At 42.3% G+C, this 26021-nt stretch overlaps 2 protein-coding genes across 2 annotated transcripts in view; one reads left to right on the top strand and one right to left on the bottom strand.

Annotated features, from left to right (window-relative positions):
* Positions 1 to 26021, top strand: part of LOC143486040 (uncharacterized) — a 149777-nt gene that overhangs the window by 81446 nt on the left and 42310 nt on the right. The window contains exons 23-29 of the mRNA XM_076985820.1: positions 9215 to 9320; positions 11832 to 12067; positions 12554 to 12679; positions 12948 to 13074; positions 13453 to 13621; positions 13707 to 13919; positions 14138 to 14255. Of these exons, the coding sequence (XP_076841935.1) occupies positions 9215 to 9320; positions 11832 to 12067; positions 12554 to 12679; positions 12948 to 13074; positions 13453 to 13621; positions 13707 to 13919; positions 14138 to 14255 (1095 nt within the window). The remainder of the gene's footprint in view (positions 1 to 9214; positions 9321 to 11831; positions 12068 to 12553; positions 12680 to 12947; positions 13075 to 13452; positions 13622 to 13706; positions 13920 to 14137; positions 14256 to 26021) is intronic.
* The window catches only part of LOC143485993 (uncharacterized), an 11165-nt gene continuing 8690 nt past the window's right edge, over positions 23547 to 26021 (bottom strand). The window contains exons 12-14 of the mRNA XM_076985757.1: positions 25961 to 26021; positions 25752 to 25798; positions 23547 to 23956 (exon numbers count right to left, since the gene is read on the bottom strand). The exon at positions 25961 to 26021 is cut by the window's right edge and continues 78 nt beyond it. Coding sequence (XP_076841872.1) covers positions 23933 to 23956; positions 25752 to 25798; positions 25961 to 26021 — 132 coding nt within the window. The 3' untranslated portion in view covers positions 23547 to 23932. The remainder of the gene's footprint in view (positions 23957 to 25751; positions 25799 to 25960) is intronic.

The raw sequence follows: 26021 nt of genomic DNA, 5'->3' as shown, positions 1-26021 counted from the left end.
CCTGAGCCTTCTAGTCCCAGCCAGCCCAGCCAGAGCTGACGCCCCCTTTGAGTGGGTGTGGTTTTGCAGACCGGCCTCAGGGAGGACTTCAGCACAACACTAAGTGCTTGTGGGTTATATTGAACATTCTTCTTGCTTTTTGTGTTTGTTTTTGGGACTTTTGCGAGGGAAATTAAATGACAGTAATATTAGCTTAAGCACTTAAATCAACTCCAAACACTCAAATAATAAGAGAGATTTACCACATCCTGTGTGTGTGCTAATGACACTATATGCAAGAGGACGTGCTGATGCTCCTACCTGAGGCTCACCATCTACACCAAAGAGACTGTGACTACTTGGCCGGGGAACAAGGATCTTAAACATTATCTGTAGAACCATCCTGCGCACCCGGTGCTAACGGGCCACCCAATGGAGGATGGGTTCCCTTTTGAGTCTTGGTCCTCCAAAGGTTTCTTCCTAATCCCCACCACCATAGGGAGTTTTTCCTTGCCACTGTTGCCTTGGCTTGCTCATTAGGGATCTGGACCCATACGACTGTAAAGCTGCTTCTCAATCCAGAATTAGACAGATGGTGTAATGTGAATTACAGTGATTTATTTATTTATTTATTTTCTCTAACCTTAAAATGATCCCTTTAAGGTCAGGGGTCGGCAACCCGCAGCTCTGGAGCCGCATGCAGCTCTTTGATGCCTCTGATGCGGCTCAGCTTTTGAATAGAATTAATGAGTATTTAATTAACTTATATTATTTTTGAGACTTAAAACAATGTTCGGGTGGAATTTCACAAATGTCCGGTATTTAGTTTCGGTTCGCTTGAGTGACATGTCATCGTCACTGAAATAAATTTCCAATTATTTTGCTTTTGTGGCTCCGAGTCAAAAAGGTTGCCGACCCCTGCTTTAGGTCATGCTAGTCTGTAAATATTGGCTGCAATGTTAAGGTACAGTGCAATATGATTAATTGTATAAAATGCTTTCACTTTTATATGTAAAATTGACACAACACAATACAACATTATGTATTTCTTAACTTTTACTGTATTTGTAAAAAATAAAATGAAAACAATAGTAATACAATTGACAGAATAAATTGAAATAGTTTTAATTGTTCATGAGTTCATGTCTTCATTATGATTTTCTATTGCTTGGGCATAGAGAGGTATTTTGGCATGCAAATGTTAAAGAAAAACATGTCACACCTCCTTTTCACCTCTTCTAATACACTGCTATCTCTGTAAACTCGCTGCACAAAGATATCATCATGGGCACAGATAACTAAATCACACCACTGCATACCAGTAATCAATAACTGGCACTGAATTTGCCAATAATAACAATGGCTCTCCTTCATTTTGTGTAGGCCTTGTGCCACTTTTAAGGAATTTGCAGTATACATAGCTTTGTGTATTTGGGCACTTAATTTCAACAAGCCCAAATGATGGACGCTCAAGTGGGTCATATACAAGTCCATCAGGTGATGCACCCAGCCAAGATGCATCTTGGTCAAGTTCAAGTTTTTCAGAACTGCATAGTCCTTTAAGGCCCCTGTTTCCATTTCAAGTCCCCTTTTCATGTGTGCTGTTTGTCGTGTCCCTCGGATTATCCTTTCTGCCAGGCTTTCTGCAGCACCTGGACCTCTAACGTGGCTCACCTCTCTGAAATGCGACGCAGTCACTCTTTCTCTCCTAAGTGAATGCCACTCAGGTGTAGCACTTTGGGATCTTGTTGCTTCCTCAATAAGGTGTGACTGTGACAAGGTCACAGAAAGTGAGCTTAGGTGTAGCTGTTCTTGGTGTGTTGGCACAAATGAATATTCAGGTGGGCTTAGATGGTAACATTCTAGTGGCAGACTCGGGAATGGGGGTGCATCCTCATGTATGACAACACTGTCAGATGGAGGTGGTGGTTGTTGATAGGACAGTACACTGCCAACTTGTACCTTCCCAAAGATGGAGTCCACAAGTGGCTTGTCAGGCGAGATGCTCATTGTGCAGATGAGTGGAAGAGAATCTGCTTTCATTCCAGCGTAGACTGGTCCAGGATTGAGGGTGGCCGGGTGTGGGAGCTCACCGCTGTAGCCCTTGAAAAGTGTACTTCTGAAATAAAAGAAGAGTGAATAACATTTATTTTTACACATTGTAATCTGTTCACGAGCACAACTGATTGTGAATCACATATCACATGTCATCTGAAGTACAACGAGGCTAAATTAAATTTTGAAGAGAACAGGGTCTTATCAGATGATCAAAAGCATTTATTTTTTTACCACACACTGTAATCTGCCTATTAAATTTGGTACTACATACCTAACTCCACTGGCTGTAGTAGCACCTGGTTTTGGCTTTAGGACAACCATGGCATCCACGTGTCCAGGCTTCACCCCCTATTAATTTAAAAGATGGTGTTAGTAAAGTGACTGTGATACATTAACTAACATTAAATAATGAAATAAGACAAACCATTGTTGGTGGTTTATGCCACTTCTGTTCTGTCTGTGTGCATGAAAGGACAGGAGGGACGACAGACATGCCAGATTCAGAATAATGAGCAGTCTGGAAAAGCAATGCAACCAGCAACACAAGAGCAGTTGCTGTTAATGAGCACAACTGGCATTGAATCACGTAATGTCATCTGAAATACACAAGAGGCAAAATTTAATATCTTGAAAAGAAGACTTCAGCAATGTCAATAGGCGCAATATCTGTCCCATCATGTTGTTAGTGGTGAATGTCACTTGTCTATTGTCTCATGTAACGTTTGTGCTGTTTTGCATCACTCTTAAAACACTTGGCTATACTGTCTTTCTATTCTACAGTGTTGTGCATGGTTCAATCTACTAGTTCACTGAGCAACTATAAACTAAATATATTTTAGATTGAAACTTCGTTTTCACTCCAGATGAAATGCTTACACATAGGAGTGAAACAGGCCTACTTATATTTATATTATTTTGTTGTTTCCACCACCTACAACAGAACAGGTTTTACTTCAACTGCTTCTTGAAGAGTGTTATCAGAATATGTTAATAGGTGTAAGTGTTGAAGCCACATGTTAATAAAGAAGTTAAGATGAAAGATTTGAAAGACAGATTGACAGATTTTAGAAAATGCAGTTTGAAGAATAGCTGAGGTGGACTATATTCTGCTTTTGAGTCATAGAGGTAGATAACAATAGCTCGAACTGTAAAATAAACTCCCATTTGTTTACTATAGGCAAAATAGACTGCTAATGATTCCCACTCAGCTACTCTGCATTTGGCTACCATTGTAAGCTTTAAAAACCAATGCCTATGGTTATCACAGCTAACGTGAAGTAAGAGCAAGGATAAAAGATTGAACTTGTGTTGAACTAACTTTTGAACTTATTCAACAGAACTTTGAACGTGACACTGAACAGAACTCGTGTCATTTTAACCAGTCCTACTCTCAGCTGGTGTGGCGTATCTGTTTTCTTCATAGATCTGTAGCAGTGAGCCCTCACTGTTATCTCGTTAGCCTTACTTTTGCCTGATACTTCCATCAGAAATACAAACATGTTTTAAAAGGCATTTCTAGTACTAGGACAGGTTGGTTCGTTACTAAAAACAACATCACTTCATTAGACTGCCACCTCAGGCTAGCTAGCTAACTAGCGTCAGCCACTTACCTTCAAAATTGCAGAGGTAGGATGAAACGTAGAACTTGAAACCCTTTTCAAGTTTACTCTGTGTCGTTGTACTTGATGCTCTGACAATACGACGCACATCGTTGACGGTAAACTTCGGGAACTCCTTGTGAATTTAGACTCGGCCATTACATCGGCACTTCCGTATACCAACCGGAACTATGGTACCATCCTGACACCAAACGAGGAAGTGGTGCGTGCACCTAGGCCAATCAGCGCAATACCAGTTTCAAATGACAGCAAAATTGACCAATCATATCTTCCCTCTTAGTGGGCGGGCTTAACTGTATGATAATTTCCGCCCGCTGTGGCGACGCTAGCTGTCGTTAGCACCACTGCTAGCTAGCTTCTATTCATTTCTTTGATGTATATATATAATATAAACGGTCTCTGGTATGAACCCTTTGGGTACAAGCCAGGCTGCATCAGGTTATTGTAGCAGCCTGGCTGATTTGGTGTTTTGGTTAGAAAAATAGGAAACTGTGATATCACGTGATACTCAACTTTGGAATGTTTGGTTGGGAAGGTGGAATGTTTGGATTCAGTTTTGATGCTGAAAAGCTCAGAACAAGTCGCAAGACATTTTGCTCTGTGAATTACGATACATACAAAACTAACAAATCTCTCTATTTTTTCTAGATCTTTCTCTCTTTCTATTCTTTCTATTTTTCAGGTGGAGAATGAGTTTTTACCAAAGGAGAACTGACCAGCCAAGGCCTGGACAGGAACAGAACCACTTCATAGACACACCAGGTTTTACCACTCGTGGTGAGAAAAATAAATTTTCATATACTATACATAATTTTATACTTCTATGTAAGACAGTATATTAATTCTTATGAGTATGGATTCTATAGGCTTATTCATAATAATTAAAAGTTAAATATACACATTTATATAGTGGGTTTTTAAGGTTCAGAAAAATAACATGTATATTTATTCTACTGATGACTGTCAAGCTCTGTATTTCATGTGTACAGGATAATATAATTAATGGAGCATGGGTTATTTCTTTGACTCAGCACAATTTTCATAAATCTTAACATTGTTCATGTGGCCATGGAAAAAGCAAATAAAAATAAACATTTTTAAAAAGAAACAGATTTCTAACATGACATCACAAATTCTTAAGGATTCTCCCCACATTCTAATGACATCACATGGCACCATAGCCCTTGTTATAATCACTTGTTCATTGGGAAACACAAGGCATTTGAGCCTCACTGGGAGGCATGCTGGGTTTCACTTTACCTGCTGTGGGATTTTCAGGTGTGCCCTACAACCCCCAAGCGACAGTGATCCACACGGATCCCTGTGGACCAGCACCCTTCCCTCACAGAAGGACGGCGGGACCCTCAGATGTCGGCCATGTCTACATGCCTGTAGAAGGACCACTCCACACTGGTACTGTGTAACACTGAAGATTACATGTGTATTCAACAAACCAAATAACCATGCATGATGAAGTAGAAAAAAACATTTATTACATTTGTTTGTAAGGTCTGGCAGAGGTGCAGAACCATCAGCTTTCTGCACATTACCTGACCAGTAAAACATCAGTTTTATCAGAAAATATGACATCACATATTCTTCAACATTGTAATGAATTCACATGGCACTGTAGCCCTTCTTATAGACCTGATGATCTTAACAGTACACGCTCATGCTTCTTCTGTGCCCTGGGTTGGTGTTTTGCATTTAGGCCCTGACATGGAGAGGCGGAGACACCTTGCTCAGCCCCATGTTCAAGGCGAGGTTCTGAGGCAGATGGATCCAGTCTACCTCCAGCCTGCTGGTGGGTTCTTCATCGATAACTGTCTTCTTTCATATAGACATTGATAAGATATTTTTACTAGGCACGCGGACTGTTTTTACAAACATTTGTGAATGGGTCACTCTCAGGAGCTCAGTGAATTCCAGCGTGGAACTGTGACAATATGCCACCTGTGCAATAAATCCAGTCGTGAAATTTCCTCGCTCCTAAAATTCGACAGTCAGCTGTATTATAAGGAAATGGAAGAGTTTGCGATTAACAGCAACTCAGCCACGAAGTGGTAGGCCACGTAAACTGATGTAGCAGGGTCAGCTGATGCTGAAGTGCATAGTACGAAGAGGTCGTCAACTTTCTGCAGCACCGCAATCGAAATTTGTCCTCCGCTCTTACCCATCTGTGCAATTAGAACACACACACACACACTAGTGATTACTAGGGGGCTGTGGTGCACAGCCCACATGCCCGGGGAGCAGTTGTGGTTAGGTGCCTTGCTCAAAGGCACCTCACTCATGGCCTTAGGCCTGAGAATCGAACCCACGACCCTCACAAGACCAGTTCCCTACCACCGGACCATGACTGCCAAGTGACCATGACTGCATATTTGTATTATGAAACATGGGGACAGTATTTATTAGAAACAGGGGAAGACAAACGAATGAACCAGATGGACCAGAGGAAGACATATGAATTTAATGTATTTCATGTTCCATTCATTACTTTAGCTGTGATATGTTTGGTGTAGAGTAGAGCACATTAGAGTGGGCACCTTGACGACCCACATACAGTGTGGGTGTACTGTGACACTCGTTATCTGCTAGGCGGTTGTGTTTAGTCTAAGGTGATAATGCTTCGAATCATTATTATACCAGCATAGTATAATACTGATAATACATGTATATGGATTACAGATGTCATTTATCACTATTTTAGTACACCCCCAAACAGTCTAAACAAAACATTGTCATGTTGCTTTGCTGGCTTCTGATACCTCATCTGGACTGCTGCCAAAGCATATATCTATTAATCTTTGTAATCTATATAACATGGCTTCTTTAAGTATTGGGTATCACCTGGCCAGCGTTAAGCAGTGGTACGCACTTCTTTGTACCCACTTCTGTTGGCAAGGACAATGTGAGCTTACAAGCAAGACTAGACTTGAATGTTTTATTGCAGTCAGTTGATTGTGCCAGCACCCCACTCCCCAGGCCTGCGCTGTTCCGATCCACAGCTCTCCACAGCTCTCCACAACTCTCCCATAGCCACTTTTGCTCCTCACTGCCATCTGCAGATTTGATTATGAATTTAAGTTTTCTTAAATGTTATTCAAATTGCTCCTATTCATTAGCACATTTCGTTTATCCACTTAATGCTACTCTTGATATACATTTGAGCCATGCCAAAATATTGATTATCATAATCTATTATTGTTATTTAAAATGCAGTATGATCTGCAGGTCTTAATTTCATATGCTGGTCTGAAGATTGAACGTGTCCTCTACAGTTCTGTCTGTGTTTCATGTCCAGGTTCAGTGGAGCCTCCCCAGCTCCACTCTCCAGGGTGGAAGAGAGAGAGAGTGGGGAGATTTCACCGGAGCGGCAGACATCTTCAACCCTTGCTCCCAGACATCTTCGAAGCAGCTAACCCCAGGGATGCTGGTAGAGGTGACTTATTGATGTTGGCTTTACTTTATATGTCATTGAAATACCTGTACAAAATGTAGAATTTATAATGTTGCGTAATTTGTTTTGGTATTGGTAAAAACGATATTTGGGAACAAGGAGATCAGTTAGTCAGAAACTTCACTCAGGTGTCAAATGAGCGGAGCTAAACTCATGATCATGGATGCCCTTTCCCATGCAGGTTTGCCCAAATCCAGCCGCTTGCTGCCTGGGAACCCCCCCGGGTCGTTCCTACTGCCCTCCTACCCTCTGGTCACTCTTCCGGGAGTGCAGCTCACTCCCACTCTGCATCGTAGACTACACAAGCGAGACACGAGCCCTCGGTGCAGAGACCCGGACCCGTGGAGGGACAGTACTGGTGAGCGCATGGCTACGTTGCTAAGAACGTACTAGGCACACACAGTGAGGCATGGCCGGTTATTTGGGTGCCCGGTTAAGTTAATTTCGTCTTGCACTAAGCTTGTCTTGCACTTGTTCCCACGTCAGTGGTAAAGTGATGAGCAGACCTAATTTTGTGGTGTCATACATACTACATGAATTTAATTTTAACCAAAAAATTTGCATATACTTAGATCATTTATAGTCACCACTTGTTAAATGTACAAAATACTCAAATTTGATGATCTTCATCTGACATGGTTTCACTCAGTAATGGAACAGTGTCTAGCAGAGGCGAGATGTGTTAGCCATTAGCAGAGCTAGGCGGTACTGTAGTTTGGCACTTCAGTATCAGAATTAAAATAATTCTGAATTGTGCCGAAATAATTAAATTGAATCAAATTGTATTGAAATGTAAGATTTCATGAACTAAAAGAATCACAACTAAGCTAAACTAAAACTGGGTCACACATTTACTGAAGCTCTGATAAATGTCTTCCTGCTTCTGGGCTCACGGATGCCCTGCTATCAGTTATTCAGTACTACTTCATTGTGCTGCAATTACATGAATTGTAGCAAGATGCATATGAGAAGTTGCCGTTCTCCGTCCATCTTGCTTGAATCATATTTCAGTGGCACTTTCAGATAAAGAAACATATGCAGCGTAGTACTAAGGCACTGAGAAATGTTATGGTGAGTTAATTTCTGCTAATGTTCTTATTCACCCATGCAGGTGAAGTTGACTCCAGCAGGTGTTTCCCACTGCCTGTGCTCACTTCACGCACGACAGTCACCTCGTCAGGACTGATGAGACCTTCTCCACCCACCTTCACAAAGTTGCCTCCACTCCCCAAACCTTCTGGCCGAGAGCCTCTCCGTGCCTTCAGGCCTGCCAAAGGTGAGCTCACTCTTTTGATCTCCTGGAAATTGCATCCAAATCATTTGCTGCACCACCAACAACAAAAAAAGTAAAAAAAAAGTATTAAAAAAAGTAAAAACTGCTTTGAAAGCCCTATACTACAAACAAAAAGGCCCTGCTGATCCTCTTGTACATTGCTATGCCTGCACCCATGGACATGTTTTTCTGCACCATGAAGAAACCACTATGAAACCAGAAGTTATATTTGGGATTTTTGATGGAGTACGTGTTAATATGTATTGTGCTTTTCAGGATCTCAAGTGCAACGCACCAGGGCGTCCCCTGCTGAGGACATGTGTGAAGGAGTAGTTGGCAGAGGTTGGAATTGATTTGCTGTTAACACTGCATTACACAACAATGTTTTAAATCTAGTTCTCCATGTTGAATACTGTTTTGCAGTCTTCAAGCTGATTTGAACCAAAGTTGAGCTGGTAGCCCTAAAAGTCCCAGTCAGTTTGTTTGGGTTCTTTTATTCCTCTCTAGATGAACTCAAACCAGGAACTCCCAGGAAGGATCCCCACGAGCAGCAGACTTTAGGGCCCTTCTCCAATCCAGACCTTGCTCTCGCTCAGAGCTTCAGACTGCTTAGCTCTGATGACTGGTAAGTCACACCTGCAAAATTCTGAAGCATTTGGCTAGGGCAGGTTAAACAGCAAGTCATTTATGGTGTTCTGCATATATGGTAAGTATGCATGTATTTAGAGAAGTTTTTTCCTCTTTGTCCCTTTTCTTGTAGCATTTTTTTATTTCAGTAGCCGATGGTTACAGTGTGTGTCTATGTCCAATATCTTCATACAGGGAGAAGAAAATTGAAGGATTGATGTCCATCCGTAGATTGGCTCAATATCATGCTGATGTGCTTGGCAGCAGGCTTCATGATGTCTGTATTATTCTTATTCAAGAGGTAAGCCACTAGATTTGCTGACTGTGTATCTGTCTGAATTCTAAAATTGGCAGACACCATCAGCATGTACATATTACAGGTGATGTTGCTGACAAAGTCAGCCAATTTTAGTCAGAGTTAGCATGGTACTTTGAAATTCCTTTTTTATAAAAACATTTCTCATTTAATTGAAATTCAGATGGCATATCTAACTAATTAGTGATTAAGGTTGTAGCGGATACATATGTTAGTTTATGGATTATGAACGGGGCACCATCCTGATTGCTCAGGAACCAGTATTGTGATAACGGAGTGAGGTGGAATATGGTTTGATCAGTCTCATTACTAAAGGGTTAAGTTCTGGTTCCGCACAGTGACCTAATACCATCGACCAAAATATGCATTTACCACCGTGACCAGATGAATAAATGTCCACATTTATTAAATGGTTAATGTTACAATTGATACAAAGCATATGAATGATTTGGCTCAAATGGAAATTAAACCTATATGTGAATTTCCTAATCTAAACCAAGGATATAATAGTGAACAACAAAGAATATAAAATTAAACAATAACAGCGAATGATAGTTATCGACGGTCATGAGGTTTAAATGGATTATATGACTATCCTTAAGCTTGCCTAACTAGCGTAGGACCCAGGGACGGACACAAGGTCTTTAGAGAGAGAATAGAAAAGAAGAAAGAGGAAGTTTGGGCAGGTTAATGGCAACAGTATTTACTATTTTGGACTCCGGGAGAGATAGAAGCTGGCAACCCCAAAACAGCACATGAACTGAGCGTCTTACTTCGAAGAAGAGGCGTGGTTATGCGGACCAACCGGTGCGCGTTCACGGTTCATTCCTTGAGGCAGCTGAGGTCTGCTGAGCAGGTCACGTGAGACGGCTCAAGTCGCGGAAACTTAGCGGTGACGTCACAGTCGCAGCTGGAGGGCGCAGACAAACTTGTACAGATACTTGACTGAGAAAGAAGATGAGCTTGACTTGAACGACTAGACGAAATAAAAGTACTTATGATGACGAAACGTAGAATAAAGAAAATAAAATAAAATAAAGAAGAATCTTCTGTGGGACTCGGTGAGAGCTTTAGTTGCGGTCTCTTGGCATCGCTCTACTGGACACTGCGGTGTTCGGCGTGAGTCCAGCAAACAGTCGCGATGGTTTGGCGTGTTCAAGTCTTTGAGTCTCGGCGAGTCTGGCGAAGTTCTCCAAGTCTTCCCAAATTACCAGGCTGCCAAGCTCGTTGTTTCGCTTCGAGCTAGGGCTTTTAAAACAAGTTTTAGGGGCGTAATTGTAAGGCGCTTTTATGTTCATCAGGCCATTGACCATTGGCCTTTATTAATGAATATTCATGACCTTTGCCCAGACGAGGGAGGGAGGGAGGGAGGGAGGGAGGGAGGGAGAGAGAGAGAGAGAGAGAGAGAGAGAGCGAGGAGTGCCCGTCTTTCCAGGTCTAGTTAATGACTTAACCAAAGAAGACAGATTAACACAATTCTAAGACAAAGTAAACTATTCCTAAATAAATTGTCTTACATACTCTGCCTAAACAAGAATTCATTTGGTTCTATTAGTCTACACATTGAGCCATTCTCAATTTCCACTTTTGGACAACAAATGACACACAATGCACAGACAGGCATGAATGTGAGGTCACCTAAGCACACATGAGAATGATTACATTCGATGAGTAACATACAAACTAATACATAGATATGCATCAATGTGGTGTTTTTATACAGTAACACATATTCTAATAAGATCACTTAATACTGAATACATGAAAGATCATAAGTTGTGTCTTTGTCAACCACATGGCACAGTGTTCACATTTAAATGGTCTTGTGGTCCTTTGTTCTTAAGGCTGGAAAGCTGAATACTGGTTTCAAGAATAATTAATTTTTCTTTGTATGGAAGGTAGTCAAGTTCGGTGTCTCTAGACTGCATTAGCCGAGCTGGTTCCTGTAGGCTGAATCCCAATTCTGTGTACAGTTCAGATTTGGAGTTACAGAGATCTCTGAAATATTTGTATCTTCAGCTCTGGATTATAACACAGGACGTAGAGTGGGTTTAAACTGTGGGCAATCAGATAAGGTTGGAATTTAGAGTTTTATGGTCCTTCCTGACTGTGGTCCCAGTGTCCTCCCACGAAGGTTGGTTTTGACCAGCCTCTCTTAGATGGCCTCTCTCCCAAGCTCAGGAGATCATAAGGTCAGCATTGTAGGCTTTTGGGAGGTAAACACCATTGTGGATGTGGGTCCTTTGGGGCCTGTTGCTGTTGTAAAGAATCAGTGTTTATCTTTACATACCATCAAAGAAATCTGGGTGAGTCAGTCGCTCAGTTCTAGGCAAAGGATTCCCTTTTGGGTGTCACAGTGAAATTGCGTTTAGCTGTCTCCGATACAAGGTATTTAGGCCTACATAACACATTGCAGTGGTGGATTTATACTTATTACGATGGCGGTGGCAGTGTTGGATGTGGCTGAAACAAGCTGGAACGTCGTCTTTCCTGCAGGTGCTGCACCTGCGCTCTGCCGTGTCCCGCATGGCTGTGGTGTCCTTGAGGGAGTTGTACTCCAGCCTGCAAAAAGGGATGGACCAGGAAGTGGAGGCTACAGCTAAGGTCCTCCTCCACAAAGCAGCGGAGTCCAATGGCTTCATCAGGCAGGACGTGGACACAGCTCTGGACAGCATGGTGCAGAACTGCACCCCCATTCGGAGCATGAACGCCCTTCTCGCTGGAGGACTCTGGTCAGTTAGCCTGCAGTGAGCTTTAAACTGTGGCTTTCAGATAGCAACAACGAGCACAAGAAGCTAACACAGCACTGATTTTGGCTGCTGTTTTTACTTCTCCATTGTTCTTTCAAAATATTGCCCTGGCCTATATCAATATTTTTAGTTATTTATCCTCTTAAATATTATTTTTATTGCGTTCCATCTCCGCTCTGCTGATTCAAACTGCCCTTCACACCTCTTAAAGAATAGGCTAGTTAGCTAGCTTACAGAGGACATACAAACATTTTCTGTTTAAAAAACTACATATGTAAACTAACTGGTGCAAACTAAGCCATCGAATAGAATATGTTCATTTGATTGTGCATGTAGATCACACATAAGGGTATTAAGTTTCTTTATAGAAGCTAAAAGTTGTACTGTATACATTGATTGGATGGATTAATAGTTATTACCTTCTTTTTTTGAATGCCCTAATTTTTTTCCTTCTGTTTTCCTCAAAAGTCATCTGAATGCTGCAGTAAGAAAGTGTACTGCTCGGCACTTGGCTACTTTGGTAGAGAAGATTGGTGCAGAGCGAATTATTCCTGCAGTCTCCAAGTTGGCACAGGACTCTTCCCAAGAAACCAGGTTAGTACTGTGATCAGAACGAGAATTCTACAAAGCTTGTTCAGTTTCCCAGATAGTAATCTTTTGCTGATTCTTTTACTCTCCTAATCTGATACTCTAAAGTCAGCAAATGCTGGTAAATTGCAGAGTAATAGAAGGACTATTGTGTTTTCTAGACACAGACGTCCTTGTAAAATTGTGTGCTGTAAGATAAATGGTCGGTGTGCTGTGAGTATTGGATCCCTCACTCACGGTTCTCTCCTGTTTTGGGGTCTGTTCCTCGTCTCAGGCGCTTGGGCCGGCGTATGCTGCTGTTCCTGTCCTCCCACCATGACTTTGATAAGATGGTGGAAAAGTACATCCCTGCCAAAGACCTGGCAACCATCAGGGACACTGTCCTCACTCTGAAATCCAAGGTGGAGATTCATGTTTGGATACATGATGAGGAATTTTTATCCCATTCAGCCACTATGCCCCATGTTTACTCACTAAACAAAGCATATTCACAAAACTTTTAGGTGAAACAGACTGCAATAAAAAAAAAACATCTAAACTGTGATGGTAGACATATATTGTAAACAAATACTAAAGTACAGGGCAGTGCGTGGCACCACACATTGTATTTACAGTAAGGCATGCACAGTGTAGTCCCAGACCCAGTAGTTAAAGGACAGAGCATGGTTCAAAATGAACCGGCTTGAAACCTTTGGGATAGAATCAAAGTATGAAGCAACATGTGGACTTCAATATCATCACTCCATGTTTTGTGGTGATTCGTACGTGTGTATTCCCAGGAGAGGACAAAGGTGTCTAGGATTCCAAGATATAAGATGCGTCAGCCTCGTCTGGAGCAGCAAGAAGCTCCAGCCGCACAGGCGGAGCGGCAGAACACGCAGCGAATGAAGCGCAGCCTTAGACACACGGTGAGGGACGTGAGCCCAGACGACGCGGCACCTCTGAAAGGTAACGGCTGACCTCGACAAACGCTCCCCTGCTGTTTCCTGAGAACCTTACCTTACCGCTTACCCGTGAATCTCCTTCCCATCAGACCTGCAGCTGAACAGTTGTCTTCCAGCCCAGACTAAGACTGGTGTCCTCCTGGATGATTTGCCTTCGATCCCAAGCAACGCACGCACCCCCAGAAGTCCCGTCAAAAGTTTGAGTCCTCCGCTTCATCCCAGCCCCCCCACGGCTGTCCCTACTACAAACATGCTGCCACGACGCAGACGAGCTATCAGACTGATCAGACCACGTGACTCTGGTGAGTGTTGCCTGCTCTTCAGCGCTTCATGTGTGATCACTGCACTTGCATGTAAATTGCTTTGCTGTTAACACTGCATTACACAACAATGTTTTAAATCTAGTTCACCACATTGAATAATGTTTTGCAGTCAGTCTTCAAGCTGATTTGAACCAAAGTTGAGCTGGTAGACCTAAAAGTCCTAGTCAGTTTGTTTGGGTTCTGGTATTCCTCTCTAGATGAACTCAAACCAGGAACTCCCACGAAGGATCCCCACGAGCAGCAGACTTTACGGCCCTTCTCCAATCCAGACCTCGCTCTCGCTCAGAGCTTCAGACTGCTTAGCTCTGATGACTGGTAAGTCACACCTGCAAAATTCTGAAGCATTTGGCTAGGGCAGGTTAAACAGCAAGTCATTTATGGTGTTCTGCATATATGGTAAGTATGCATGTATTTAGAGAAGTTTTTTCCTCTTTGTCCCTTTTCTTGTAGCATTTTTTTCTTTCAGTTGCCGATGGTTACAGTGTGTGTCTATGTCCAATATCTTCATACAGGGAGAAGAAAATTGAAGGATTGATGTCCATCCGTAGATTGGCTCAGAATCACTCTGATGTGCTTGGCAGCAGGCGTCATGATGTCTGTATTATTCTTATTCAAGAGGTAAGCCACTACATTTGCTGACTGTGTATCTGTCTGAATTCTAAAATTGGCAGACACCATTAGCATGTACACATTACAGGTGATGTTGCTGACAAAGTCAAGTCAGAGTTAGCGTAGTACTTTGAAATTCCTTTTTTATAAATACATTTCTCATCTAATTGAAATTCAGATGGCATATCTAACTGCTTAGTGATTAAGGTATTTCCGCCTACATAACACATTGCAGTGGTGGATTATACTTATTACGATGGTGGTGGCAGTGTTGGATGTGGCTGAAACAAGCTGGAACGTCATCTTTCCTGCAGGTGCGGAACCTGCGCTCTGCCGTGTCCCGCATGGCGGTGGTGTCCTTGAGGGAGTTGTACTCCAGCCTGCAGAAAGGGATGGACCAGGAAGTGGAGGCTACAGCTAAGGTCCTCCTCCACAAAGCAGCGGAGTCCAATGCCTTCATCAGGCAGGACGTGGACACAGCTCTGGACAGCATGGTGCAGAACTGCACCCCCATTCGGAGCATGAACGCCCTTCTCGCTGGAGGACTCTGGTCAGTTAGCATGCAGTGAGCTTTAAACTGTGGCTTTCAGATAGCAACAACAGTCACAAGAAGCTAACACAGCACTGATTTTGGCTGCTGTTTTTACTTCTCCATTGTTCTTTCAAAATATTGTCCTGGCCTATATCAATATTTTTAGTTATTTATCTTAAATATACTTAAATAAATACTTAAATTAAATTAAATATACTTTTTATTGCGTTCCATCTCCGCTCTGCTGATCCAAACTGCCCTTCACACCGCTTAAAGAATAGGCTAGTTAGCTAGCGCACAGAGGACATACAAACATTTTCTGTTTAAAAAATACAGATGGACACTAACTGGTGCAAATTAAGCCATCAAATAGAATATGATAATTTGATTGTGCACTTAGATCATACATAAGGGTATTAAGTTTCTTTATAGAAGCTAAAAGTTGTACTGTATACATTGATTGGCTGGATTAATAGTTATTACCTTCTTTTTTTGAATGCCCTAATTTTTTTCCTTCTGTTTTCCTCAAAAGTCATCTGAATGCTGCAGTAAGAAAGTGTACTGCTCGGCACTTGGCTACTTTGGTAGAGAAGATTGGTGCTGGCCGCTTATTGTCTGGGGCGAAAGACGTCACAGCGCGAATTATTCCTGCAGTCTCCAAGTTGGCACAGGACGCTTCCCAAGAAACCAGGTTAGTACTGGGATCAGAACGAGAATTCTACAAAGCTTATTCAGTTTCCCAGATAGTAATCTTTTGCTGATTCTTTTACTCTCCTAATCTGATACTCTGAAGTCAGCAAATGCTGGTAAATTGCAGAGTAATAGAAGGACTATCGTGTTTTCTAGACACAGACGTCCTTGTAAAATTGTGTGCTGTAAGATAAATGGTCGGTGTGCTGTGAGTATTGGATCCCTCACTCACGGTTCTCTCCTGTTTTGGGGTCTGTTCCTCGTCTCAGGTGCTTTGGCCGGCGTATGCTGCTGTTCCTGTCCTCCCACCATGACTTTGATAAGATGGTGGAAAAGTGCATCCCTGCCAAAGACCTGGCAACCATCAGGAACACTGTCCACACTCTGAAATCCAAGGTAGCAATTCATGTTTGGATACATGATGAGGGTTTTTTATCCCATTCAGCCACTATGCCCCATGTTTACTCACTAAACAAAGCTTATTCACAAAACTTTTAAAGCTTGAAACTTTTGGGATAGAATCAAAGTATGAAGCAACATGTGGACTTCAATATCATCACTCCATGTTTTGTGGTGATTTGTATGTGTGTATTCCCAGGAGAGGACAAAGGTGTCTAGGAATGCGAAGAGATAAGATGTGTCAGCCTCGTCTGGAGCAATAAGAAGCTCCAGCCGCACAGGCGGAGCGGCAGAACACACACAAATGAAGCGCAGCCTTAGGCACACGGTGAGGGACGTGAGCCCAGACGACGCGGCACCTCTGAAAGGTAACGGTTGACCTCGACAAACGCTCCCCTGCTGTTTCCTGAGAACCTTACCTTACCGCTTACCCGTGAACCTCCTTCCCATCAGACCTGCAGGAACGTCGTCTTTCCTGCAGGTGCGGAACCTGCGCTCTGCCGTGTCCCGCATGGCGGTGGTGTCCTTGAGGGAGTTGTACTCCAGCCTGCAGAAAGGGATGGACCAGGAAGTGCAGGCTACAGCTAAGGTCCTCCTCCACAAAGCAGCGGAGTCCAATGGCTTAATCAGGCAGGACGTGGACACAGCTCTGGACAGCATGGTGCAGAACTGCACCCCCATTCGGAGCATGAACACCCTTCTCGCTGGAGGACTCTGGTCAGTTAGCCTGCAGTGAGCTTTAAACTGTGGCTTTCAGATAGCAACAACAGTCACAAGAAGCTAACACAGCACTGATTTTGGCTGCTGTTTTTACTTCTCCATTGTTCTTTCAAAATATTGTCCTGGCCTATATCAATATTTTTAGTTATTTATCTTAAATATACTTAAATAAATACTTAAATTAAATTAAATATACTTTTTATTGCGTTCCATCTCCGCTCTGCTGATCCAAACTGCCCTTCACAGTTAAAGAATAGGCTAGTTAGCTAGCTTACAGAGGACATACAAACATTTTCTGTTTAAAAAATACAGATGTAAACTAACTGGTGCAAACTAAGCCATCGAATAGAATATGTTCATTTGATTGCACACTTAGATCATACATAAGGGTATTAAGTTTCTTATAGAAGCTAAAAGTTGTACTGTATACATTGACTGGATGGATTAATAGTTATTACTTTCTTTTTTGAATGCCCTAATTTTTTTCCTTCTGTTTTCCTCAAAAGTCATCTGAATGCTGCAGTAAGAAAGTGTACTGCTCGGCACTTGGCTACTTTGGTAGAGAAGATTGGTGCTGGCCGCTTATTGTCTGGGGCGAAAGTCGTCACAATGCTAATTATGCCTGCAGTCTCCAAGTTGGCACAGGACTCTTCCCAAGAAACCAGGTTAGTACTGGGATCAGAACGAGAATGATTCAAAATGAACCAGCTTGAAACCTTTGGGATAGAATCAAAGTATGAAACAACATGTGGACTTCAATATCATCACTCCATGATGTTGATGTGGCTTTAGGGTCTGGGTGAGATGCCTCAGGATACTCCTTCAGCTTGAGGCAGGCGCTCTATCCCAGCTGTGGAGTCATGTGTAACACCTCCTCAGTTTGCCAGAATATTTAAACAGTTAATCAAAACAACAACAAAAAAAAGTGCATCCTGATTGGAACTGCTTTGATGTTTGCCATTTTTGATGGTGTTGATGTTGGTTTAATTTGATTGCAGCCTTGTTCATTTTCTGTTTGGACACTATAACCCAATCCTTGTGTTTTCTCTCTTGTGTGTGTTCAGCAAAGACAGCAGCAGAGCACACATCCACAGCATTGCAGACAAGACGGAGTACATCAAGCAGCTCAAGGCCTGCTGGGTTCAAAAGACTTCAGGGAGCGCATTGATCAGCTGGTGGCCGACTGCAAGGACAACCCATATATGGTCATGGGCAAAATGTTCCCGGTAACTCATTTGAACTGAATTGATTTTTAATGTTTTCAGCAGCTTTCAGAAGTGATCTGTATGGGGGGGTCATACGTTGGAGAACATTAAATGCTGGCACATCTGAAGAAATATCAAAAGCTCAGATGCTCCAGAGTAGAGGGAGGGCAGTCATGTCCATTGTTAGTGTGAGCTTGTTTTACAATGTATGTGAAGATTTCACCCAAGTGTATCCTTGATTTATTTATCTTTGGTCCTTTTAAATGTTCTTTTTATAGAGCTGGTTAGGGAACTCTACCCCTGCAAGCCACAACTGGTTGAGCAGAAGGTGCTCCCTCTGCTCTGGTACCTCCTGGGGACCTCCAGCAACAGTGGTACGGTCCACGGCAGGGGTGGAAGCGTGAGGGGTCCACTGTCCACCTATGCCAAGCCCTTCATGCCCACATGGGTCTGGCACTGCTGGACTGCGCTGGTTACCAATCTTCCAATATCCGCAATAGCCTAAACGAGTTTGTGAAGAACCTCCCGATCACCTGAGAGCTGCCAGCCAGACCTCCAGACCAAAATAAAGCCCAACATGGATTCTACTTGAAGATGGAGATGTTTGTGCATTTCTTACTGTGCCTGCACTTTAAATGAAAGAGAGAGGAAGAAAGTCAAATGTTTTTAACATTTTGAATTAGCAGAAAGCTAAATCCTTAAACTCAGAAGTCCTTTTAAATAAGGAGCACAGATTTTAGCGAATCACATATCAGGTTTAACATGCACTTTGAAATACTAACACTTGTCATGGTGACTAGATATATATTGTTCTATGATTGTTTTTTTCTGTTGACATATTCTGAGGTAACTGTGCAGAATGTAATTTGCAGTTACCTCAGAATATGTCAACAGAGAATAACAATCACAGAACAATATATATCTATAGTCACCATGACAAGTGTCATTCATATATATATATATATATATATATATATATATATATATATATATATATATATATATATATATATATATATATATATATATATATATATATATATATATATATATATATATATATATTAGTGGTGGGACTTTAACGTGTTAATTTCGATTAATTAATTACAGGGAAATTAACGAACTAAAAAGATTAACGCATGAGACACTTTTGCACCGTGGAATGTTTCTCGGTGCACGAGTTCCAGACATACAGATTATATGGATGTACAATAAGATGAGCATGGTGGAGATGACTGAAGAGGCTACGCTGGTGGATGGGAAATTTAAATATAAGAAACTTCCAGATGGAAGTACAAACACAAATAGTGTTATTTGCACTTTATGCAGGAAGGAGTTCGCTTATCACAGGAGCACTTCCACCCTTCGTTACCACCTCAACGCAAAACATGTTACGCGCAGGTCAGTAATGATAACTTGGCTGCTAAATGTATTCCTAGTACGAGCAGTGTCGCCAGTCAACACTTGACCACATGTCGGGGTTCAAATCAGAGGTGGGGACTCGAGTCACATGACTTGGACTCGAGTCATTAATATTAAGACTTTTGACTTGACTTGAAAAATATTCAGAGACTTAGACTTGACTTGGACTTTTACACCAATAACTTGGTACTTGAATTGGACTTGAACCTGTTTACTTGCAAAGACTTGATTTTTTTTACCCCAAATCTAAATTTTAAAACGCATATTAATATTTATAAAGTGCGCCCTATTAATTTCATTTCCGTCCTTCTGACGCAGACCGGTGTTACACCAGATTCTGTGACCGTCGAGTTTTGTGACCACAGGGGGCGCTATTTCACAGTTTCTGTTCAGATGCACAAACGCTTTACGAATGCTACGTAAGCTACGCTGATGCACTTTCTTTACTCGTTTTGTTGGTGTCCACGAGCCAAAATATGACACATGTTTATATTTACATTTTATCGTCTCTTAATTACGTAAACAAGATTTACCATCCCCTCACCATTGCAGCCAACATGAAATCATGAATGGGATGTACAGGTGAGCCTTTTTAACTGGGGTCACCAATTCTGACGGCAGCCATCAGAATATGTGACCCCACTGAATCTCCAGGTAACAATAGTACACCGTGAGCCCACAATAACAGAAAACAATGAAAAAATAACCCTAACCTTTTATTAGTCTATATTTAAACATTTTATCCAAATGTTTAGAATAACCATTCGTAATGACAGCATCTTGCTTACGATGAAGCTTGCTATTTTCGTGTAAAATGATGTAACGAAACATTCTTGTTTAAGTACATTTATGTAATTAGGAGAAGATAAAATGTAAACGATCTGTCATCTTTTGGCTGGCGGACACCAACAAAACGAGTAAAGAAACGCATCAGCGTAGCACAGGGGCGGACTGGCATACATTGCTACCGGGGATTTCCCCGGTGGGCCGATGGGTTAGTGGGCCGCTGGCCGCCGGTGGTTTAACTCGGCCCGTGGAGGAGCCACTGCCGCGCACTGCGGCCCGTAGTCACGCTGCTGTTTAACGGTGTTATTACCTCCCCCGCTCCAGTCAGACTAACCTGCTCAGCGCGGCCGCGGACTGAACCTGTAAACACATGAACGAGTTGGACCGCGGCCGCGGACTGGGCCAGCTGATGCGGGCTGACGGTATGCAGCGGAGATCAGAAAAAAAAACAACTTGTCCCAGAAAATCCGGACCGGACTACGAAAACATACAGCAATTTTAATTGTAAATAACGTTATTTTAAATGTACTGCTGTCGCCTCTGCAACGTCTAAGGCACCATGTACAAATTACCTTAACACGGTTAACACGGACGCAAGTGGCGGTCTTAAAGGTTCCAGAGCACTGCGCACTGTTTTTTTTAAGCTATTGAAATTCTTAGATTAAAACTAACCACCACAAATAGGTAAGAGGAAGAAATACCCACGTTAGAGTTGTAGGTCGTTCTTTAGGATGCACTGTGTAAAACAACTTGTTTGGTGGTCTTATGATGGCTATTCCTATGTGGCTTTGTAATCATATAATTGCTGGAATTAATATTGTCCATATGACAATAAACACAGTCATATACACTACGTGCCATGTATAGATTCATATACAGTATACACACACACACACGTATATATATATATATATATGTATATACCTGTTGTCTGTTCCATTTGCACAAGAGCAGATAAAATTAATTCACAATCAGTGTTGCTTCTTATCTGAACACGAAGTGTGGATGACTTGGAGTTACATTGTGTTGTTTAAGTGTTCCCTTTATTTTTTATATATAGTGGGCCAGTCTGTCAGGAACTCCCGGGCCAATTTTCCTCCCCAGTCCGCCCCTGGCGTAGCATTCGTAAAGAGTTGGTGCCTGTAAAAAAAAAGACTCGAAAGGACTTGAAATTCCAAGTTTCAGACTTGGGACTTGACTTGACGGTTGCCTGTCTTGACTCGAGACTTGACTTGAGTTGACTGTCTTTGCTTGAGACTTGACTCGGGACTTGAGGATAAAGACTTGCAAAACACTGACTTGGTCCCACCTCTGGTTCAAATTAGGAAACAAAATGTCAGAGTCCATGTCGGACAAATTGACCAATTCACTGTCGAGATGGATTGTTGTGGACTGTAGACCGCTCTCTGTTGTCGAAGGCTTAAGTAAGACGTGGTGAGTTTAAACGCCTCCGCCGTTCGGTGTCGAGCGCTACGGTTTATGTAGGAGTGCTGCAAATTGCGTTAACTGATGCAAGTTACGAACTGCCATCCAGAAAGACAATGTTGAAGAAAATGCAGCAGCTGTATGATGAGGAAAGGGAAGTAAAACAGGTTATTGTGAAGAGCGTAATGTGGCTCTGACTGGGGATCACTGGACCTCTGTTAGCAACAAGAATTATCTTGGTGTGACAGCTCATATTATAGATGATGAATGGAAGATCCAGTCATTTGCTTTGAACATGCAGAAGACACTTCTAGGCACTATGGAGATGCCTGTGTAGAGGACTTTATCGCTGTGGCAGAGGCCTGGGAAATTAAAAAAATCTAATATGGTATTTAAAACATCTTCTGATTTACTTCTTATTCTTACTATATCCTAAGCAAAACTCCCAAAATTAAACTATATTTTTGGTCAGAATTGTCAGTGTTCTGAATACTGTTTGCTCTGTTTTCTGCACTCATCTATTGGTCTATGTAGTAGACTGGTGGAAAAATAAACAAGATGTTGAGGTTTATGCTTATGTTCATTGATTCATTCATCATTCAAACTTAAATTAATATTTCTCATGTTAAATATTGAAATGCGATTAATTTCAATTAATTAATTACAACGCTTCGAATTAATTCGATTAATTTTTTTTATCATGTCCCACCCCTAATATATATATAATAAAATAAATAGAAGGTCTCTGACATTTACATTCCAAGTAAAGTGGCGTATGCAGCAGTAGGTAAACATACTGTATGTGCAAAGTGAATGTATGAGGAATCTGGTGTAATTAGGATTAATGAATTATAAATATAATGTGCAAATGTAACAGGAGTGCAAATTGAGTGAGCGTTAGACTACAGTGATGGGTGTAGAAATAGTTCATCTCAGTTTAGAGTTCTTTGTTGAACTTGAGTGTTGTTGTTGATTTTGAAATGTGTCTTGTTTATTAAGGATAAAAGAGTGGAAGAGCAGGGAGTGAGTTGATCCTCCTGACTGCCTGGTGAATGAAGCTGTCCCTCTGCTTACTGGTTCTGGCTTGTAGACTTCGTAGTCTCCTCCCTGATGGCAGTAGGTTGAAGTAGCTGTACATGGGGTGTGTCTGATCACCCGCTATGTTTAGGGCCTTTAGAGTGAGGCGGGAGTTGTGAAGGTCTTGTAGAGAAGGGAGTGGTGCCCACGATCCTCTCAGCTGCTTTCACAATGTGCTGGAGGGACTTGCGACAGGATGCTGTGCAGGTGCCGTACCACACTGTGATGCAGCTGGTCATGACGCTCTCAATGGCTCCCCTATAGAAGGTGCACATGATTGGGGATGGAGCACTGGCTCTTCTCAGCTTGCGGAGAAAGTACAGGCGCTGGTACTTTCTTGGCTAGAGATGTGGTGTTCTTACTCCAGGACAGGTCCTCTGAGATGTCTACACCAAGGAACTTGGTGCTGCTCACTTTCTCCACAGCAGTACCATTGATGTTCAGAGGAGCATGCTGGGAGGGCAATTTCCTGAAGTCCACAACTATCTCCTTTGTCTTTTCCACATTCAGAGATAGGTTGTTGTGACCACATCCCCCGGCCAGGCGGCTCACCTCACTTCTGTAATTTGTCTCGTCGTCGTTGTTGTTGATGAGACCCACCACAGTTGTATCATCCTCAAACTTAAAGAAGAAGTTGGAGCTGTATGTTGGTGTGCAGTCATGTGTCAGCAGAGTGAATAGAAGGGGGCTCAGTACGCATCCTTGAGGCACCCCTGTGTTAAGCACGATGGTACTGGATGAGTTGCTGCCGACCCGTACTGCCTGTGGTCTCCCAATCAGAAAGTCTAACAGCCAGTTACACATTTGGAGGCTCAGTCAAAACCATTAAAAGAAAAAGGCATTAAATACAAAACTAAACGACATTAAATATTTACAGAAGAAAATCCTTTTTTTAACCGCAGCAATTACTAGTTTAAAAGTTCTTTTATATCCCTTGAGCAAAATCTAAATTTTATGATCAGTGTGCAAATTCATTTTGTGTCTGTAGAACTGCATCAGAGTACATTTTAACAGGCAAGAAGACAAGCAAGAATATTTGTGAAAGCCATTTATGTACATATTAAGTCAGCGTGCTGACTGATCCTCAGTGGAGTCCATCCAGGGGGAGGGGCCTGCTGACTGACCACTCACTGGGCATCCAGGGTGATTTCCTAGTAGAGGAATGAAAGAATGAGTTTCCAAGGAATCAGGGCACAACCAAAGGGCTCCATACCAACAGCTATACGCATTATATCTGTGAACAGCTGTGCGGTGTGATGGTCCGGCTCTCGGAGTGCAGCCAAACTTATATGGACATGCACGATCCACTGAAGTTAGAACCAAAGATGTGAAGAAGAAGGTCAGGCACTGTTTCTTTGCTAAGTGAGCTGTACGGAAGCCAGGGTTGTGTGTGTGTGTGTGTGTGTGTGTGAGGAATCTCAGGAATTCACATGCTGTGAATGTCATGCAAAAACAAAGAAAAACACCCCCTCATGCACACACACACACACACACACACACTACTCAAAGGCCTTCTAGCCCCAAAATGCTGCCATAATTAGACTATAACAGAAAAGTTACACACGAGATGTCACTAATAATGCCATCATACTCCACGTCTGTTCCATATATGCTACATGTATTTAACACATACCCTACCCACTACATCTCAACTAGAGTTGCTGTATACAGCTGTATAACTGTACACTTCGTACTATAGAGCAGTGGTTCCCAAAGTGGGGGGCGCGCCCCCTAGGTGGGGCGCGGAGCTATTGCAGGGGGGGCGCGGAGCTTGGAAGAAAAACGTGCACATGTGTCAATTTAGGGATGCACCGATTCCGATATTAATATCTGAAAAAATTCTAGATCGGGTATCGGTGACAATGTGACCGATCCATAAAAACAGATCAATTCAGTCAAATTCTATGCTTGTATTGCTTGCTTTTCGGAGTTAGTTCAACCTTAAATATCCGCTCTGACCCAGATAGAAGTGAACTTGGACAGTTAACAGGCGAGTGAAACACGAAGCACACAGAGGAGAGGTGAATCACTGACTCGTACTCGCGCTGGTGCTATTCCACTTAGTCCGTTTATTTGCTGGTTGACCAAAATAATCCTGGGCTCCAGCACTACTTGACTGTTCATACATGAACTGGTGAGTTGCCCAAAGCTCATTGAATGTGTTACTTACAGAAATGAAATAAAGATAAAATAAAGAGCAGTGGTCTGAGTCGGTCTACGGCAGAAAGCTAAAAAAACAACAATATTCCGTACGCGCGCTCAACTCGCTCCCTTAAAGAGACAGTACACATATTTCTGGCCGTTACATGCTTTGTGCTCTGCGTGATGTCTGCGCTTGCAAACTAGCCGCATATGAATTGCTGTTTCTCTTATGAAATCTCCTTATTTATTTTAAATTATATTTAGAATTCTTGAACCATTTAAAAGGTTTCTTGCAGTTTATTTTTTACATGTTTGACCAAAGTTGTGAACCTATTTTTTTGTCAGTTTCAGGTTCTTTGGTATTATTTATTTTACATTCAATGTTATATTCATAATCGCACTGACTGAACAAGTGCAAGTTGTGTTGTTTTTACATGTGTGTTTAAGTTTGCTATACTGGTGCAGAGTTTTCAATAAACTTGTAATTCAGTATGTCTGTGTTTAAAAAAAAATGTTTTAAGTCGATTCAGCACTGTTTTACTCTATCAGATCAGTATCGGATCGGTATCGGCCGATACTAAGCCTCAGATATCTGAAGTGAACCATTGGGAACGCGGCCAGTAAATTGGGGGTCGTGTAGGGGTGAGGGGTCGTGTAGGGGTGAGCGGCTTCTCTGGGGTGAAGAGTCTCTGTAGGGGTGAGGGGCTTCTATAGGGGTGAGGTGTCTCTGTAGGGGTGAGGGGTCATGTAGGGGTGAAAGGTCATGTAGGTGTGAGGGGTCACAGTGGCAGAGCACAAACTCACCTCCAGGTTTTCTCTGGCTTTCTTCAGCACCCCGTGAGTCATGGACACTAAGAGGAGAGAGGGGTTAGTAAGGCTGTGCACAACACCAGACTGGAGGCAAACACTAAACTCCTTCAGTGTGGGTGGGTGCTGTCTGCAGGTCAATGAGGACCTTCATGGCCTCTCTAGGCGATTTTAGGTGTGTGTGTGTGTGTGTGTGTGTTCCGTACATTGGTCGATGATGATGTGTTCCATGCCTTCTCGAAGCTGGTTGGTGGATCGCAGTCGTTT

The sequence above is a fragment of the Brachyhypopomus gauderio genome, unplaced genomic scaffold, assembly GCF_052324685.1.
Source record: "Brachyhypopomus gauderio isolate BG-103 unplaced genomic scaffold, BGAUD_0.2 sc43, whole genome shotgun sequence".
Lineage (NCBI taxonomy): Eukaryota > Metazoa > Chordata > Actinopteri > Gymnotiformes > Hypopomidae > Brachyhypopomus > Brachyhypopomus gauderio.
This window is presented reverse-complemented; position numbering and strand designations above follow the sequence as displayed.